The sequence below is a fragment of the Platalea leucorodia genome (genome assembly GCF_965183815.1).
Source record: "Platalea leucorodia genome assembly, chromosome: 1".
Classification (NCBI taxonomy): domain Eukaryota; kingdom Metazoa; phylum Chordata; class Aves; order Pelecaniformes; family Threskiornithidae; genus Platalea; species Platalea leucorodia.
In genome coordinates, this window is record NC_138823.1 from 12,433,179 (window position 1) to 12,447,434 (window position 14,256).

A 14,256-nucleotide genomic window follows, 5' to 3' on the forward strand; every position below is an offset into this window, starting at 1 on the left:
CCTCGGGCCGTGTCCACCATCTGCTGCCGACTCCGCGCTAAAGTAGTTGGAGGGTTTTTAAAAAAAAAAAAAAAAAAAAAAAATTAAAAAAAAAAAAAAAGTCCTTCTCCTCCTCCTCGCCGTGACGCACGGGGAAATGGGAGGAGGGAGGCTCGGACACGCCTGCTCCGCTCCTCCTGCTCCTCTCCGCGTCCCCGGGCCCAGCGGGGCACGCAGCCAGGCGGGGCGGCGGGTCCCCGCCGCCCCGCCTGGCTGCGTGCCCCGCTGGGCCCGGGGACGCGGCGGGACCCCCCCTCCCGTGGTCCTCAAACCAGTCTGGAGCAAGGACATCTCACGTCCGAGTCAGACTCCTGGGGGGGGGGGGGGGGGGTGACCCCTTGCTTTCGGGGTTCGCCCCTCGCAAGCCCTCAAGCCTCCGCCGCCCGCTCGTAAGTAGAAAAATAAACGCCAGGAGCGTTTGCTAGCAAAGGCAACCGATTAAAAAAAAAAAAGTCAGCGGCACCGAAGGATGAGCGTCTTTTCTGCAAAGGCAGCCCTGGAAATGGCAGCGGAGGGTTTATCCAGGACCAGCGTGCGCCGCTGGGAAACGGTGCCAGAAATTTCAAATGCCGCCGTAGTGCTTTCGAGACAGCATCGCCTCCTGCGATGTGTAAAAACAAAAAGTTAAGCCAGGCTGATTGTGGAGAGAAAGCGAGCCCAGCTCCATTCCCAGGAGCTTCTTTATACTTTTGCCACGCTTCTCCCCAGCCCCAATTCTTACTTCTCGCTAATCACTAAATAACAATCATTCATCCCAAGGTTTGGAGCGTGAAGCTGTTGTGTATTTACCACCATTGGTGTGAATTTTGAGGCTGTCCTATGCAGGGACAGGAGTTGGACTCGATGATCCTTGTGGCTCCCTTCCAGCTCCGGACATCCTATGATTCTATGATTCGTTCACAAGCGTTCATGTGCACCGTCAGAAATACTTAGCATTGGGTGTTTCCCATGTTAAAACTATCTGCTCTCCGAAAAAGGAATAGCAGCAAGAGCAAGCAGCAGCCAGCAGCTGCAGTGACCTGTGAGGAGCGGAGAGTCGAGCCCAGCAGCCACCATCGGGCTCAGAAGTGGGGGTTTAAAGGAATAGTAAATAGATTTGCAGCCAGGACTGTTAGTAAACGGAAGGAAAATGAGAGAAAATGAGACAACAAATCATCCCTGGAAAAAATGCAGACAGCTGTAGTTTTGACAAGGGTGCTTCAGAAGGAAACTCTCCAGCTTCTCTGTTTACATATATGCAAATTTTCTGTAATTCAGTGCTGAGGCTTCCCTAATAACACAGGGAGCCTGCCTTTTGTTGTTGCATAGGGTCAGGTCCTATCCTGGTTCGCTTTCCCCAGCCCCGGTCTGTTTAAGCAGCAGAGGGCCCAGGACAGGCCCCCCAGCTCCGAAGCCCATGATGCCACGCGTGCAGGTATTCGCTCAGATTCCTGACAGATAACTGCGCGGCAAACCCGTGCATGCCTTCAGCTACTTCTAGTGTATTTTAAGAAACACATGAAACTCTTGTGCGGGATGACTCATAGCATAGCAGTCCCATTAATGCATTTAAACATAAAATGCATATGCCATAAAGGGATATCCCAGGGCCCGCGTTTTCCTTTTCTTTTTTTTTTTTTCTTCCCAGAAATACAATTCCGTTAATGTCTGCAGATTGTTTCTGAGCGATTCACCACAACTCTCAAAGCACGCTGTTTTATTTCGTTCCTCTCATAGGTAAAACACGCATGAGTATCCTTCAGGCCTTTGTTTTTCTTTTCCTTTCCTGGAAGTTTTATGATCGAGACGCTGCTGCCGGGGGAATTTCGCTGGTAGGATGCTGCATGTGTGGGCTGCTTCCTACCCCGAGATAGCGCCAGGTGGGGAGGCGTCAGTGCTTTTGGGGACAGGGGAAGGGTGTAGACACATCAAAATAGCCATGGACCTACATAAATGTACTCAACGGGCGTTATTAGCGGAGAACAGCATCCCCGTAGCTCGCTCAGACTGAGATGCAGCGTGAGCAGGAGTGAAGGTGTCAGTGTAAAAACCAAGTGGTGCACCTGGGGTGAGTACCCGCCTTTGGTCCTCACCCTCCCGAAGATCCCCCTCCCCCAGCTCCTGTGCTCACTGTCCCCGCTGAGGAGAAGGGCCACACTGAGGATCCATTTGCACACATCGTTGGAAGCCGTATCCTTCACCTTCCCAGCCTCCCACTCATTGAAAGCCTCTTAGAGGCCACGGCTGGTCACCTCACGCTGGCCCTATGCCACCAGGACCAGCACAGCTGCTTGGTTGAGGCTACTGGCAGCCGAATGGGGGATGGCACTCACTGGTCCTTAAGAAGGGCAAAAAGCCCCCCTCGTCATCCTGTCCCCCCAGAAAGCCATCTGGGGTGTGAGAGGAGAGCAGAGCACAGAGGCTCGCACAGCATTGCACCCCGCAGTCCTGCCACAGGCTCCTGGTGTCTGGGCAGCCTCTTCCCACAGGGACTCCCCGGATTTCGTGCGCTGTGGGGGTGTCCCTGCTAACTGGAGCACCGAAACTGGGCCTGCAGTCCCCAAAGGCCAGGAAAAGATAACCCCTGGGCAATTCATCCCAGAAGTGCTGGTGGGTGCCCTCTCCCAGCTGACCGTACAGACCAAACTTGAGTTGTCTACATGTGGCTGAGATGAACCCAAGCTTCAACCTCCCAGGTGTCAGGTCTTTGCAAAATGGGGGCAGTTCTTGGCAGCAGGAAACCTTCATTGCTTCTTTAAAATGCCTGGCATGCTTTCAGGTACTCAAAGCATTAATGTCATGAATAAACATATAGTAGCAATTATTAACCAAATTAATAACGCTCACTACCTTATTCTCCGTCTTATGTTTTGTGTACGGATCACAAGAAAAGGCCCACATCCAGACTCCTCTCCATCATGAAATTCATTCCAACATGCAAAGCAGAGAAGTGTTTCCCACTTTGGCATTTCTGTTTTTTTCTAATTTTGACTGATCCCCAAAATGCAAAAAAAAAGGGATGCCAAGGATGGTGTCTGATGACCTGCACGGCATGGTGCTTCTTGGAGGGCTGAAACTTGTCCTCCTTACCCATCTCCACCAGTGCCTGCATGCAAGCCTGGTTTGGTTATGAACCAGTGCAGAGAGTAGGAGGAACTCCAGGGAGAGATTTGTGAAGAACAGAACTGTTGCAGCATTTCAGTATTAGAAAATTTTTGCAGAATATGGGGCTACCACACTTGCCATAGCAGTCTCTTGTTCATCGTAGGTCACACCACAGGCATCCAGGCATATCTCCTGCATTAGTCTCCTCCTGAAATCAAAAGCCGTTGGGGGTCTTCCTTCTGTTCCCTGCACAAGCCTTCATCGTTCCATCTCCCCCTCCCGCAAAAAGAGATGTTTTGGGGGCTACCTGCTTAGCATACGGGAGATGAATACTAGCATGGCAATTCTCAGCTGTGCCTGCGGCAAATTTGAGTCTGAATGGCTTTACAGCCCTTCCAAATGAACCAAGGCAGCGTTAGGCGTCTCCGATGGCTAGCACTGTAAATCACTGTGGAGCACAGAGCAGTGCAGAATGACGCTTATAGACCTAACTTCGGGGTAAAACACTGACTCTGTGGATGAGTCTTGCTACCCGAGTGCCAGAAGAATGAACCGCTGTGAGCCAGCAAACCACAAGGAACCAGACACCCAGCTGTGGATGCTGTGACAGGGGCCTGGTACCAGTGAGGTGGGGCAGAATGTGATCCTTGGGAGTACAGATCAGAAGTCTTTGTGCTTGGCAAAGGACAGCAGTGTGCAACCAGCACCTTCCAAACGCTAAGGAAGTCTGAGGAGCTCCCAGTCAAAGGACATTACAAAATCATTACAAAAAATAGATCCTGCCTTGGAAAAGGATGGTCAAAGCACGCAGGACTGCTTGCCATCTCCTCTTTTCCTGGAGTCCCAGCTGCTAGGCGAGGAGCTGGGACTGGAGCGGAAACAAGATCCCATGGGATGTGTATCACAGATCTGGCACGTCCCAGCAGAGGGAAGGGTCTTGCCCAGCACAGATTTGCCAGAGCTGTGGCAAGCTGAATACTGCTCTTCATATATTTTTTCTCTTTTTTGAAACAGACAAGCAGCACTATTGCATCTGCTAGATGAAGATTTAAGAATCCAGAATTCCTGGTGGTCAGGCATCGACATTCCCTTTTCCTGGCATGTTATTTTATTTAAGGGGATTTTTGTTATGTGGTATTCAAGCACCCACCTGTCTCTCCCTCGGCCAGTGCCTACACTCACCTGATCGGCTGCTTTTCTGTAGATGCTCACAGAATTACCTCCGCTGCTCCAGTTCTCTGACCCTTTATCTTTGTAACTAGAACAGCCAGAGGCAATGAGAATTGTGTAACCATCTCCCCACTTCCCAAGTGCTTGGGACAGGTCTGGTAACTTTGATAATATGTCTCATGGGATACACAGAGTAAATCTCTATTAGATTAGGCCACTTATAAATAAACTGGCTGCTTGCTATGGGAAGAAATTAAGAAGTCTTTATTTTAGTTATCGGATGAGAGAGGCGTGACACACAAATACTTCAGCTAATATTAAACTATCAGGCAAATGATGAAAAGTGAATATCTTTATTTTACAAATTATCTCAAGCCATGTAATGAAACTTAAACTACTGCTAGACTGAAAGCCAGCAATTTAAAACCAGCAGGTCATCCATAATCATCTACTAGTGTACAGAATCAGCCTGCATGGACAGACTCAAAGAGTAGTTGTGTGGCCAGGTAATAAAGAACTTAAAAGTAATGTTTTTTTTATAGCAGGAATGGCATCTGTGATAAACCCACAACCATCCTTAGACACTGTGGAACTCAGCGGCAGTTCGCTGTTAAGATATAAAACACATGACGAGCACGTAGTGACATCAAAAGGAGCGCAACATAATGGTGTTCAGATGTCTCCCCTCAAGCCGGCACAGAAGCTGCTCTGAGCGCTGCTGTTGCAAGGAACTCTAAATAATTCCCTTTTGATAAGCCAGTTGTTATCACATCCAAGGAGTCTCATGAGCAGCACCTCCTGACTTTGTTCCTTTGCAGACTAAAGAGCATGAAGCCTTCTTCTGTTGCTTGAAAGACGTGTGAAGGTTCAGGTTTTAAACCTCAAATCCTGTTTTTACTTCAGAAGTTGATTGCACAAGCGGACAGTGAATGAGCGTCTCTCCATTTCCCTTGCGGTCAGAGAAGATCCTATTCATACTGAGTTTACAAGCAAACACTTCCTTTGGTAAGCTTCCCATGCAATTCAATTCATGTGCGTACTTTCAAGCTCTGTCTTCGGGTCTGGACTAACATCAGAATAAGCGAGCGAGGCAGGATCTCTTCTCAGCCCACCGCAACATTTTCTGCAGCATTTTGAAATGATGAAACACACTGCGTTTTCTGTTCGTTGCCGCAGTCATGGTAAGTCGCTGAGATTACTCATGCATCGAGAGGCTAAGCACATACATGGGTATCTACTGTACGATGTACATGCATCCCAGAATTTTACTTGCTTAACAATCAACCTAATGTTTTTACTCCTTATAGTAACTGGCTGGCAGCCTAGAATCCGCTGGCACCTACACACAGGATTGTCCTCTGAGCATTGCTGTGACCACGTGTCTTTGAAATAATATGTATTAACAGTAAGTACTTCATGACCAGAAAATAAATCATTATTTATGAAAGACTTGGAATTTGCAGTCAGTACTCGTCTGTACTTGTAGTGAGGAGCCATCAGCTTAAGGCTTTGGCTGTAGCAAGAGAAAGGAAGACCTGTCCTTGGGATATTCTAACATTTTCCACTCCAGGAAGCCCCTTTCCTAGGTGCATCTTCTTCACTGTATAACAGAGCACTATCCGTTATGGAAATGTTCAGTTAATGGACCGCACAGTACCTCAGGATCCGTACATGGAGATTTTTAGGGAAGGCGGAGATTAACGTTCACTTGAAAGAGCAGTGGAAGTTAATCAAGTTGCACAGTGAATTCTAAGCTAGTTTTGGCCACAATACCAGACCTATTCTTGAGAAAAAACGTCATGAGGTACTTGTGACCACAGGTAGGTAAGACCTTTGTCATCAGCCACTCATGAGGAAACATGAGTATGTCCAAGAGGACATTGTCTAAAATAAGGCAGTGTGTTGGCCTTGGCTGTTGAGTCATCGGTATCACTTCCTGCAGCCCCTGCTTTTGCTCCGGGTATTTCTCAAGGGAGCACTGACTTAGCCTAGTCTTTTTGATTCTTCTAGAATGAATAAGATCACAGCTCCGGAGCAGTAATGATGAATATGTCCTTGATTCAGAGGAATGTGCGCTCCTTTTAGCACAAGTGTGCTAAATCTTCCATGAGATGCCTGCCTGATTAGTTTTTATCTTTACACATCATGGCTCCACTGATTTGAAAACTTCAGAGTCTCTAGTTGTAAAACGGAGAATTCTGCTTCACGGGGAGAATCTGTTCAAGTGAGAGAGCTGTGTTAACGGCTCGTGCCTCGGGGTGCCACTGAAAGCTGTTGCGTATAGATCTCTCTTGCCTTTTAATGTTTGATTAGACATTTCTTTAATCGCGCAAAATACTACATGGAACTTCTGTTCTCTGGCAGAGATAGATTCTCGCCAGGCTTCAGTGACAGACCCTTATCAGCTACATTGAGGTTTGCTGCATTTGTAAAGCACCCCTTATGGAAAAGAAAAAACACCACCTCACCTCTGAGTTTCTTTCCTTAAATACTGTTGCAAAATTTCTGACGTCAAACAATGAGACACAAATTACCCTGTGAACTGTTAACATATGCCTGTTTACATATGATATCTTATAGCCAAAGCAGATTAAGTTTTGAAGGTTTAACTGCTGTTGGGTTTCCACTTCTGTGAATCATACAGATCAGCTTATTCATCACAGACACTTATTTTTATTCTTTAACTCTTTCAAGCTACTTCTATCCAGAGCAGAGTTTATGGGGGACACGGGACACATGGGAACAGAGAGGTCACAATGGCGTAACAACCCCCAAACTTTGCAAATGAAAGAGCAAAGAGCTGCCAGTAACTACAGCCACCCGAATGAATCAGTAGCGGATTATAACTTCCACCAGCTCAGCTGACAGGCACAGAAGCCTTCCCCAATTGCCGAGGCAAGTCTGTCCTTCCACCTAGTAAAGTGCCAGCTGCAATTCATGCTGCTGACCCAGCCTGTCATCTTTCCATTTCAGAAGGAAAATTACTTGTACGAACCAACAAGAGAGAACCAGCCGTGAAAAATCAACAGGATGGCTCAAATCCCAGGTTCAGAGAAAAAAAAATTCACTCATCATACTAGGATTCCTTGGATGTTATGATATAGCTTAAATTCAGAAATGCGAAACATTTTGGGGAGTACTTCATTGATTGCAGTAAATACAGGCAGTTTTCTCTAGCAGTTGAATCTATGATGTGGTGCATCATTGATTTTGATGGGACTCAAGTACTCTCATCAGCAATCCTGACATAAGTGCATGAGTATCATCTGTCTTTTTCTGGATAATATGGCTGTGGCCATACTTGAAAAGAGGTATCTCTGATGATAAAAGAAAGAAACCTACCTCTAAATACATATGCCTCTTCACCTCATATGCAATTGTTATTAAAGCTAAGCAGGTAAGAGCTGCCAAAAATCAGTCCATTTCTTTCAGCTGAAGACAGAGAAGGATTTCAGAATTTAGGCTGCACCTGCACTTGCTGTTGAGGCTCTCTGATTCACGGGTGCTGCCTGGCTCAGGCTAGCAAAGGGGAGAAGGAAGATCGTGTATTTTGAGGCAGGAATGTGAACATTCAAAAATACCTTTCCACTTAGAGTGGCAATAAGTGAGTGCTTGACTATTTGTTCTCTTCATTTAAAGTGTTGCTTCAGATTTGTTTGTTTTTTCTCCCAGCTGCATCATCTTAAGCAGGCAGTTCGCACTGTTACCTGTGGATTAGCTAACACAGACGGATTGAGTGCAGCTTCCACTAGGGCCATCAGCGCTGCTACGGGTCAAGCCTCTCTCTTTAACGTATGACAACAAGGTGTAACCAAGGCAGCAATCTCCCTTATGGCATTACTCACTGGACCATGAGGGTAATGACCATATCACGAACTGTAGCTATCCAAGGGTATACCGGTACAAACACCGCACGTAGCAAACCGAGCCTGCTGCCAGCTGTTTGTCGGTATGAATTAATCTGTGCGTAATTCAGTATTTATAATGTTATGTGTTATTGGAAGGCACACTCAATCATCCAGACACCTGCACGAACTAAATCTGAAGTGCAACACTGCAGCCATGTAAAATGTGTGTACATCTTTGCATCTGAAAACTTGGGAGACTGATTACCACTAGGGATTGAATTAGATCTATGAGGACAACATGAATGCACCCCTGTCAGAAACTGCAGGGATTGTTTAACTAATGCAAGTGTCTGTTTCTGAGTGTTCCGCTTATAAATGGTGCTGGAGTAAATTTAACCACAAACTTAAAGATGAAACAAAAAACTATGAACAGTTTAGGACATTCCCTCCCCCGCCTTTTTTTTTCTTTTTGACAAATGCTATGGTTAACATCCTCCCGTGTGGTATTTAACTGAAAATCGGTGACCCATCTTAAAAACTATAGGTTTGAGACCTGAGGTGTCTTAAAAGGGACCTGATTTTTACACATAAAAACACAAACAAGTACAAACTGCTGAATTCTTTTTCAGCTATTTCAGCTGGGCTTCCACAGACAGAAGCACTCATGATCACTGCTCAGTTTTGAAAAGACGGACCTTTGGGGTTAGACCACATTATGAAAATTACCCAGCTAATTCCCATGAAGTGTTTTGAACACAAAAGCTCAGTGCAAATAATAATGGTTCAGTTCCCTTTTTTACCTATGAAATCAGCTTGCAGATTAATATTCTTCAATTACAAAATAATAATTTCAGTTTGAAGTGGTTTGCACTCTTAAGTGCAATTGGGGTTAATAATGGTCTACGAAAGGAAAGCTGTTAGCAAACAGTAACCCAGAGTGAAAAGCTCAGCATTTAGGTACCTTAGCTACATTTTACTCTAAATGTCAGATTGTAAATTCAGAAAAATTACGTAGGAAAATGCCATCTAACCCGCTAAGGATCCCAAAGCTCAGAGAAACCTATATTTTCTGCTTCACGTACGCCAAGAGATAATTGCCATCTGACCACCAAGGCAGCTCCTTTTACCTATGGCTATTTCTAATTCATATATGTAGTGCCTTATCTGCTAGATCTGTTCAAATCAATTTAAGTAATAAATACGGAGTGTCACAAAGTTTAACTAACTAACTCCTTTGTTGGATCTGTGCCCAAATGCATAGATATCTCAAGCTTATATAAAATGATATTAACTGCTTTTCAGCTCAAGGCATATGGATACAATGGATTTGTGTTATCTACAAATTAGTTATTGGAATAAATTTATAAATAACTGTAGTCTCCTAACCTACAGTATTAAGGTAAAGCCCCCTGGGACTTCCAAACGCAAAAGCCTGAAACAAAAGCTTCTGAATCTCAAAAGAAAAGCATATGTTAGGGTGTTCAATAATTATAAGAACAAGGCCAAGATCCCCAGAGGTAAGTGGTAATTTTGTGTGTCCACACACAAGGTGCAGATGTGCAGCCCTTCCTGCAAATTAAGCTCTATTAAAGTTTCTTGAGGTTTGCAATAAAACACAGACGTGCTCCCAAGCAGGGTATATGACTTGGGTGAATCCTTGGTCAGAGTGCCCTGCTCCGAGTATTCCCAGCAGTTACGGAGACAGTAACAGAACTATCTGCACTATTGAGCAAAGCACTCGCTCTTACATGCTGGCAGAATCTGCACCTCTAATACGCTGAAAAAATTAGCACACTGACAAGGAAGGTTAAATGCTGCAAGACATGTTTTATTTATCAAATGCGAGCTTTCAGAATTTCAGGAAGGTTAAAAAAACCAAGATAAACTGGAATTCCTCATATTTGGCAGTTTAAAAAATGCTTTCAGTTACAGCTGAGACCTTCAATTTTGCCTATAAATGAAACACTTTAAATAACAATCAGTTACACAACCTACTTACAATCAGCAGCTTATCTCACAAGACCTCTAATAACAAATTTCGTTTGTGGCAGCAGCGTATCCAGCTGACTTCTCCAGTGTTGACCAGCTTTGTTTATTCTGACTGTCAATCGCTCTTTTAAGTGCTTCATCTGGCACAAGATCTGATCCTTTTACATCAGCATGGCTACAGCCAATTTTAGGGCATCTGTTAAAAAGAAAAGAGAGACTCCATTAAATCGGAAGAATTGTATTTGTCAGATATAGGCTTTTACATAACATCTGCTGGTTTATTGTATTTATCTGGGATTCACTCTCTCTGTCAGTTCCTCGTTACCTCTTTTCCTCTTCACTAGCTCTCTGTGGGGAAAAATAAATCCATTTATCTAAACTGGTGGGAATCAGCAGCTGAAGAAAGGAAGGAACACAGTGAGAGATGGAGCCTCTCACCTGTAGATCACTCCCTTGCTTCAGGTACACAAGCTGCCTGCATCAGTAATGATACTAGCGTTGCATGGACGTGGTTCTGTGTTGCTTTCTCTCTTTACAGTCCTCTACAAACTGCAGGTAACTGCCTCTTACCTTATTAACCTGCAGTGGGGAAGTATAATCTTTACTGATAGATAAATAGGGAACATTATTTCTAGGAAAATAGATAAAAGAGAATGAGACTTGCAAAGGCTGACTGGTGAATCAGTGGGCTATCTAGTTGGTGTAAAAATTTACCTGGCCTTTTATGAACTGAGAAAGCACAGAAAGGAGAGATGGGGTCAAATTAACAACCTCTAAATGATAATCAGATACAAAAAGTCTTACAACTACCTGAAACAGCCAGATAAAGACAGCAGGGTGAAAGATATTCAAGGACCAAAGGTCATTTTCCTTTGGCAGTGGCCCAAACATGCACTGATGGTACCTGTATTCAGAAATAACGCTTTTCCTGAATTTTCTCTTCGATTAGGAGTAACTTTTGTCTGAGATGCTGAACTTATTTACACTCAGTACTCATAGCTTTTACTCCAATTTGTCCACAGCTTACTGTGTTTGTCATGGATAAGTCACTTAATTGCTCTGTGCCTCAGTTTTCCCATTTATCACCTTATTAGAGCAATAGCTTGCCAGATTAATGAATAACAAGTGCTCAGAAAGTTTCCCATGTTTCCTGCAAGCATAAAGTATTAGTATGTCCTTCCAGGCAGTGGAAATAGTGAGCAAACTGAGACATGTAAGAGTTGCCTAAAGGAGTCTATAGCAAGTCTATCAGCACAAAACCGGTGGCTGTGCGTACGTCAGCTGAAGAGCTGACATTCAGCCAGTGCACTGCCAAGAGCACCGAAGGGATCCTGTGGATTCAGACTGGAAAGTACGTGTGAGGAAACAGCCAGTTCTGGAACTCCAGAGTGAGCAACAGCTTTGATTTCAGAGTTGGGATAGAGAGGATCCCCCTAACCACGACTCTGCTCTATCATGATACCTGCTTCCACTTGAATATTGCTGGCAGGAGTGCAGTCGAGTAGCAACACCATGAGAACAGGGTACTCAAATGGGGAACTTGTTGCATCAACACGCCTGTGTTCCCACCACAGCAGACTATGGTTTTTCAAAACTGACTGCATTTTCACGAGAAAGGTTAAAATTACAGCAGGTCAGTGAGATTGGGCAGAGAAAACCAAGCAGTCTTTCTCAACTTAGTTACACAGAAGCCGAGTTATTGCTGTGCTTGTACTTTTCTAGCATACTGGGATAACTGCTGTAAAAATGGTAAGGTTGAAAGCTAAAAGCTCAAAATTAAGAACTGCCAGGATTCAGACTGCACAAGTAGCTTCAGTTTGGGTATAAGGTAGCTTTTAAAGCTAAACGTTGTAGAGCTTACATGATTTTTTTTTTTTTACTCTATATTTTCTCTAAGTCTTTAATTTCTTAGAAGATAACATAAAAATTCAATCATGTGACCCTATTAGTTTTTCAGCAGTGCTGAAACTTTTGATTCACCACAACAGTCTCTACTACCATGACATTTTCCTGATGGACTTAACAATACAGAGAATTATTTAGATATGTAGATAAATTCAGTTCTGTATTGCAGAAGGTATTTTTGTCATAGTTTTGGGCTGTTGAGCACATCCTTCCTATCCTGTCCCTATCCTCCAGAATGCTCACTTTCTTCTCTCCAACTTGTGAGCTATTTCCCAACTCCCGTTCATTTTTCCAGCCAAGTTTCTGTCCATCCATGTTGCTGGTTTTGTTGTTATTCCCAGTACATTGCACCCACTCCACTTTTTCTCCCTAGACCTTATAACACAGGCAAGGTACTTTGGTCTTGTTCTTCAAGCCGTCTTGACACTGAGGTAGTGGCTGGGCATCCCAACTGATGCTTGATTTCATAGCAGTGCTTTCCTGTAGCCAGGAAGGAGCGTGGAATAAAAAGTCCCTCTCCGCCTTTGTATCCCCGTGGCGGAGTATGTAGAGCCTAACAGAAACGCAAGACCAACGGATGGAGGAAGTAATCTGCCTGGGGCATTATCTTTGGGGAAATCAGGTTGCTAGTCTCTGACGGACCTTCCTGAGCATGTGCAAACTGCACATTTATTAAAAAGTCCACAACTGGTAAGTTTCCATGAGGTCATCAAGCCCACAGCATGAGGCTCTAGCACATGTGGTGTAAAAACAAATGTGAAATTAATGATGAAGTGATATGTCCTCTAAACTTACTCTAAAAAGAGTTTGAGCCCCTTTTCTTCTCCTTTTTTTTTTTTTTTTTTTTAATCAAAACCATCCTAAATTTGAAACTTACTGGCAAGAAGTTCAGGTTTAAAAATTCAACTGTTATATATTTTCATTAAAAAAAATATGTCCTGTGTAGAAAGTGGCAGGCTGCTTTCATGGTATAAAGTAAGAATTATTTAATTGCATTGTAGTAGGAACTGCACAATCCCGTCTGATCATTCTTAAAGCTCTGTCTGTCTGATCATTCTTGAACTCTGTACTACCTAAAGACTTGTGTTTTAATATTTCTCACTTCAACGCTCATTTAAGTGTTTTAATATTTCTCAGTTGTATTGGAATATAACTGCAGAAGAGGAGACTTTTTTTTTTTCATTACATTCAGGGCTTGCTAAATAAGCAGTGGGAACAAAATGAGTAACTACATTTTAGGAAGCTGAAGTTTCTCTTTGTTGTTCATGGCTATACGAAATCTCTTTGCTTCTGTTGCGCAGGTACCATGAGTAGCTGTAACTTCCCCACACGCTTCCTGAGTATTTCCTTACACATTGTTTTCATTAAAAAGAAAAGCTCCTTCACGTGTACAGTACTAATGAGGAGACTGTGACTTGGGCAGACACTGAGGTATTACTTCCTGCAGCCTTGCCAATCCAAATACATTTCCTTGAACAAGTGGAGTAAAATTCCACTTACAGAGCAAAGCAAATAGCTTTTCCACACGTTCTTGTTAGCTTACCGGACTTTTTTCTTTTGCTGCTTTCGAGTCTGGATAATTTTTAGAATGGCGTCTTCTTCATAAGTATGTCCACAGATTTTGTTTCGAACTGGCCTCTTCATTTCCATCTGTAATCAATAAGGTTTGATTTAAAGGCACTGATAATGCCCATGAAAATGCTTCTTATGGGATTTTATGTAAAACAGCAGGAAGCGTGTTTGCCATTCATACATGGCATTCCATTAAATTACAGGGTCAGGTCCTGCATGGTAAACTGCATTCCTACTTACGTAGGGTTTTTTCTCAAGCAATGTTGTTCATCTCTGATAATGCTTGTGATTTATATTGCCTGATTTTTAACAAGTGTTGCAGATTTGTAATGAACAATCCAATGAAGAATACGAAATAACTATTTCCCAATCGATTATCGTAGCAGTGATAGCATACCTGTGTAATGGGGCAAATAAAGTTCATCTGACTCTGAGTCACAGCTATGTCTTCATCGATTTGTTCAATGGCCTCATTATCATTATCTGATTGACGACAAACTATAGTGGGAAACAAGACAATTTTCATTTCATATTTAATATAGATAGCCAATACTTAAAATAAGCAAATAAAATCCAGCATTTGCCAAGCGTTATCTCACAATGTTATCTAAGATGCCACAACATATTTCTGTACCACTCCCTGAACAAG

General features: G+C 43.6%; 1 protein-coding gene across 3 annotated transcripts in view; it reads right to left on the minus strand.

The window, feature by feature from the left end:
* Positions 1-6,039: 6,039 nt before the first annotated feature.
* Positions 6,040-14,256, minus strand: part of NSMCE2 (NSE2 (MMS21) homolog, SMC5-SMC6 complex SUMO ligase) — a 137,184-nt gene continuing 128,967 nt past the window's right edge. For 2 of the 3 annotated variants that reach the window (XM_082312195.1, XM_082312197.1), the window contains 3 exons: positions 14,005-14,105; positions 13,579-13,685; positions 10,040-10,326 (listed from right to left, as the gene is read on the minus strand). In XM_082312195.1, coding sequence (XP_082168321.1) covers positions 10,167-10,326; positions 13,579-13,685; positions 14,005-14,105 — 368 coding nt within the window. In that variant the 3' untranslated portion in view covers positions 10,040-10,166. Of the gene's footprint in view, positions 6,510-10,039; positions 10,327-13,578; positions 13,686-14,004; positions 14,106-14,256 lie in introns of those variants that run through there. The other variant, XM_082312196.1, reaches the window with a different exon arrangement.